Here is a 5,934-nt window from a genome sequence, read left to right as displayed (position 1 = left end):
TACTTTTTGGCAAACAATATTAATCATTATCATGCTTTACTTTTCTACTCGTGTCTATTACTACGGTGAGACCATACCTATGCATTGCGTGCTAGTACTTATGTAATGCATTATAGTTTTGCAAGTAATATCAATTATTGCCATGTTTTACCTATCTACCAATGCCCATTACTATGGTGAGAGCCTACCTATGCATTATGTGATGATACGTATATAATGCATTACATTTTAGCAGCCAATATCAATTATTACCATGCTTTACTTATATACTAGCACACATTACTCTGATGGAAGTATACCTATGTATTGTATACTGGTACATATGTAATGCATTAAAATATTAGTTTTTTATATTAATATTTTGTTACATTTAATCCTACATATTTTCTAGTAAAAAATAATATGTTATATTTTAAATATTATTATATTTAATATTAAAAATATTAAAATTTTATTTTACATGGAACATATCTTTTTTAGAAATCTTTGCCAAAAGAGATTATTAGTAATATTAAAATATTTATACTTTCGTATGTTTTATTTTAGCTTCGAACATGAGATTATTAATAATATTAGATTATTTTTTCCCAAATTTTCTATTTATTATTTTTAAATGATTTAATTAGATTAATACATAGTTTAAATAGTAAATACATTATTTTATCTATGAGTTAATATTTAATTTGATAAAATAGTTGTTTATTAATATTATATTTTTTATGTTATTAGTACATATAAAAATAATTTTAATAATAAGATAATTTATAAAATAATTATTATATCAATTAAATACTATATTATTAAGAATTTTATAATATTTATATTTACAAAATATAATATTTAATAATAGTAATACTTTTTAAAATGTGTTTATTTTTATGAAATATTAAATTATTAACATTTATATATATGATAAGAGAGGAGAGAGAGTCGAGAGGAGTGATAAATTATGATAGAATATTGATTAGATGTTTAAGAGAGAGAAAAGAGGAGTAATGAATTATGATAAGATATTTACAAGAGATAAAAGATAAATTATAAATTACAGTAAAATTTTTAAGAGAGGTTGTAGTTAAATTAAGAGTAAATTAATAATTAAATTAGTGTGCAGTATAAGATGTAATTTTGATAAATAGTATTTATATTCTGAAATATGGCTAAAATGGGTGAGGTGCTCATAACCGAACAACATTTCGTATGACAAAACTAATAATTTAGTCCAAAAAGTAATAAAGGCAACTTAAGCTTTTAACAGCACTTTTGAGCGTTATTTCATAAAATTAATATTGGTGTGGTTGATGCACAATGAAGGTTATTCATAAATAGTATGGATATATAATTTCACCTATATATATATATATAGTGCTGACATCAAACTAAAAAAAAAACATCTAAGTAAAATTAATTTATCTATTATTCTTCTCTCCTTATTTTAAATAACTAAGGATGTATATACGACAGTACATTCTCTCGAATCTCAACTACTGCTGAAAGCTAATGACGAAATGACTATTCCACACCACATTCTACCAACTATTTGGTGAGGATGGCATCTCTCTTCTTCCTCATTTAAAGTCAGTATCCGTTACAACAGAGAACTAGCTGTATTTATAACGAAAGACCCAGTGAAGAAAAAAGGGACAGACTAGCAAAAGTTCCTTTTTCTTTTTCCTTTGGGGGGGGGGGGTTGGTGTTGATATCATGGGCTGACCTCTATTTTGGCCATGGAAACTGAGGCATCCCCACCTCCTCCCCAACTGTGGAGGTGCTTCCCCTTCCCAATATCATCGTAGCCATTGCCGCCACCTTCCTGGCCAGCAACAGTTGAGCCTCTGTTCTTATCAGAACTGACCCGCTTCGCCGCCCTCGCGCCATTTCTGCCAGTTATCCCTCTCGTTTCCTGCGGTTGCCGGACTTTTACTCCTCGAATCATCTATTGGGTTTACAAAACATACTCATGATCATCAGAATTTGTTAGTTATGACTACTGACGCACTTCAGGCTCATAAACAAAAAGAAACAAAGAGAGTAATAAGTAGATTACGTATTTGCCAGACTTGACGTCGGAATAGATCACTATAAAGTCCCCTTCCTGAAGCCCGTTTGAGCGTACAAAATCTCCTGCATTGCTCTCAGCATTCAAAACCGATAACCATGGTGCAACACAATATCAAAGAAATAACTGAGGACAGGAGCATATAATAAGTAAATTGTGGCTTACTGTGGCTTACCAGTATTCTCCAAAAGATACATTCTGCTCTTGTTGTTGGGCCAGAACCTACATTTAGCCATTGTTCGGGTTAAACATCAAAGGAACGTTTCTTTTTCGACTTATCCACGTGTTGAGGTAACACTTTAATTAGCTAGAGTACCTGTAACGCATGTTCCATACTCGCGATGTTCCTATATCCTCCATCGGAATGGAGATTCCATCCCTTGCATCAAGCTCCGGTAGATGTATCTCTGCTTCCTTCTGGTGGAAAGGGCAAGGAAAGAGGTTCAAATCATAGTTAAACAAAGAAAAGATTAATGAAAGGAGCAACCTAGAACTTGTAATGTAATCATGCAGAAGGTTAGCTCACTTTGGGAAGCACGATTCTTCCGAGGCTACCCACGTCGCTCTGCTTCAACACCTTCTGTAGCAGAAACCTCAAGTTCTTCTCAGCTTTCAGTCCCTGTACGTAACACCCATATATATCAAGTTAAACTTAATTATCATCTCCTACGAAGTAAACTAATCAAATAAATCATACATGCATAGTAAATAAGGAAGGTAATTTGGCAAAAAGGAAATTCGAAGATCACTGGAATGCACCCAGTGCATGCACATAGTCAAAGAATAAGGTTATTTAGAAAATAGTAAAAGGAGCAAGAACATGTGAACTGCGTGTACGCATGTACCTGGCGCCTCTCTAAAGTTGACAATGCGTTACGCTGAGAGCTCTGCTGCTGCTGCTGCTGAGGCACCGACGCCGGCGGCGGCATCAACTGCTTCGCATGAGACGAATTAGAGCTCGACGGCGGCAGCACATCTGCCATCATCTTCACTTGGTGGGACTGCGAGGATAATGTCGACCAGAAAGTCCAATTCCTAGACTGCGTTGAGGAAGCCGCCCCATTACTGTCGTCGCAGGGCGGCGGAGCTGTCGGAAGAATGTTCTGCTGGTGGTGGTGGTTATGATTCAGATTACGATGCTGGTGGAGCGACGACAACCGCCTTTGCCTCGCCATCCTCTTCTTGCGAGCCTCCTTCGTTGCCGACGGCAAGCTGACTATCCGCTGCCCTTGCGAATGGTACAGGTGACTGCTCGGGTACTGGTTGGGATACCCTCCGGGAAACGGTAGCGGAGCCAAAGGTGCTGACGTGGAGGCACCAGGAAACGGAGGATAGAGAGCTTGAGATGGGGCGAACTGCTGCGGCCACGTGACGGCGGCCGGATCGACCGCATGCAAGTCGGACGCCGGCGAGAAGGGCTGGTTGTTGACGATGACGCTGCTTCCGGTGCAGTTATGTTGGTAGGCATAAGGAGATGGAGCTGCGCCACCTTGGTACACCGAATCTGTTCCCATCTTCGTAGGGTCCACAGGGTAGGGGACCCAAGAATCCAACCCGACCGCGAGACTGGTAGAATCTGCACTGCAGTTATTATAGTCTAAGTTAGGGTTAGGGTTATGGTTGGCGGTGGCATCAGGTAGGAGGAACGTCGAGCTTTGAGGGTAATAGGAGAACTGTGACGCTCCCCCGCCACCTCCTCCTCTGCAACGCCGCCGCTTCTTCTGGAGGTGGTGGTTTTGTACCCAGGCCAAGATCAGCTTCAGCAGCTGCATCCTGCCTTGCTTGCCGCCGCCCAGACGGCGCGCCGCGCACTCGATGGTGGATCGCTTAAGCCGTATGCTCCTGAGGTCCTCCGGCGAGATCGAATCCTTGTTGTTCTTCAGCCACTCCAAGAAGAACCTGGCCAGATCCTCGCATGGGCCGTCCATCATCATCAAAGCGTCCTCTTCTTCATCCCTCCTACCACTATGACCGTCGCCTTCGTCGCCGCCCAGGCTTTGTCCCACTAGATCGCGTTGCGATGCGATACGATCGAACGGCTGGTCCGCACCGCCGTCCCCGATCATCATGTTCTCGTCCGGGAAGAGGGACGACGGGTCCCACGCGTCGGAGAGATCGAAGAAATCGATATCGCCGAGGATATCCAGCCCTTCCAGTTCGGCGGCCGCCACATGGGTAGGACCTGGCGCTGACGTCATCATCTCGGCGGCGTCGGAGTAAGAAGGGAGGTCGGAATTGCCTCCTTTTGGTACTCGGAGGAAGGGCCAGGAGGTGGAGGATGAAGACGAAGAAGAAGACGAGGTCGGACATGCCTTGGACGCCGAGGGAGGAGTCGCCGACGGGGAGGAGAGGCAACGGAAATCGGGGAGGGAAGAAAAGGCGTCATCAGAGAAAATGAAATCCTCTCCATCCATATCTGAGATCATCTCGATATCATCCGCCGGATCTCCTGCTACTTCTCTTTCTCTTCCTCCTCCTCCTCCTCCTCCTCGGTGCAGATGATGATGAGCTTGTTGTTGTTGTTTCGTTTCTTCTTCCATCTGATCGAGAGAGAGAGAGAGAGAGAGAGAGAAAGGCTTTCTTTCGCCGCTTGAAACCTTCTGTTGCAGTGGGAAGACGTGGGGAGTGAGATGCGGCTTGAGAACACACGTGTCCGTATTTAGTGGCAGTGGGATGCATCCCACCGCCCACCCCGACCTCTCGCTCGCTCGCTCACTGGCCTGGCTCGCACCTCTCCCCCTCCCTCACGCCGACTTAGTCCGGATTTAGAAGCTTTTGGAATCGACCGATCGTTTCTCATCTAACGGCCATACGAAGAATTAATGGCAAACTGCGAAGAGATGGATTTTATCTAAATTCTAAAAATATGACATCATATAGATTATCTGGATTTTGCTTATTTTGTTTTATCTTAGTGTCAATCTCATATATTGGTTTACCATATAAACTAATTTTGCGAGCATTAGGTAATAATTAAGGCAAATAAGGAGCCGAAATTGATCTCTCACTTAAAAGCTGCAAATTGTCAAAATAACCCCCCGGGTGTTTTCCGCCTGCACTAGCAAATCGCTCCACTAGGGTTTCGAGTTTTTTTATCCTCTCATTTAAGGGTCTTCCTTGTTGCCATCGTCGACTTGCCCCCTCTCCCTTCACCTAGTCAAATTGCTAGGTGGAGGGAGAGACTCTTGGAGGTTGTTTCTCATTTCTTTTTTCTCTCTCCTGCCCTCTCCTCCTTTCATGTCCTAGTCTCCTTGTTCGTCTTCCTTTCCTTCTTGTCGTCCATCTTGTCATTGTTCATTGTTCTCTTCAGTTATTTGTACGCGTCCCATCCCACCTTATGTGAGGGTGGAAACTCATCTAGTTAAGTGAAAAAAAAAGAAAAAAGAAAAGAAAAAGAGAAATAAAAATGAGGGCTACATTCATTCAAGAAGAGAAATTAGAGAAAAAGAAGAAAAATCTTTTGAAAAAGAAAGAGAAGGGGTTTCATGGAGAGCTCGTGGAATCCATCTTAAGGAAGGAGATAAAGATCTTGATTAAGCCATTCTTAAGTGGAAAAAGAATCTTATCAAACTTATCATTTTTGGTAAGAATGTTCTCATTACCTTATGAAGCATTAGTTCTCTTATTGGTTATTTCTCTTTAGCTGTGATATAAGGAAGTTATTCTTAATGTTTGTGATCTTCTAATTTTGCCTAAGTAGAACTTTGTAAGTATATTATTATTGATTATGGTGGAGGTTAGAAGTGGACTTAAGTCCCATGGGGTTTCTCACATTGTTAGATTTCTACGTAAATTACTTTTCTTTGATTGCGGCTCTTACTGCTTTTGATTACGGTAAATTCATTCTATTTTGCACAAAGGTAAGAAAAGTTGGTATA

General features: G+C 41.0%; 1 protein-coding gene across 1 annotated transcript; it reads right to left on the bottom strand.

The window, feature by feature from the left end:
- Nucleotides 1-1,699: 1,699 nt before the first annotated feature.
- LOC140792825 (B3 domain-containing protein VP1) lies at nt 1,700-4,482 on the bottom strand. Its single transcript, XM_073144044.1, has 6 exons — nt 2,902-4,482; nt 2,583-2,675; nt 2,373-2,473; nt 2,232-2,278; nt 2,045-2,121; nt 1,700-1,933 (listed from the first exon to the last, which is right to left on the bottom strand). The coding sequence occupies exons 1-6, from the start codon at nt 4,480-4,482 to the stop codon at nt 1,700-1,702; spliced, it is 2,133 nt and encodes a 710-aa protein (XP_073000145.1).
- Between the last annotated feature and the right edge of the window lie 1,452 nt (nt 4,483-5,934).

The sequence above is a fragment of the Typha latifolia genome, chromosome 7 (genome assembly GCF_019914945.1).
Source record: "Typha latifolia isolate L0001 chromosome 7, TyphaL0001v2, whole genome shotgun sequence".
NCBI lineage: Eukaryota > Viridiplantae > Streptophyta > Magnoliopsida > Poales > Typhaceae > Typha > Typha latifolia.
Note: the sequence above shows the minus strand (reverse complement) of the source record. Positions and strands in the feature narration are given on the sequence as shown.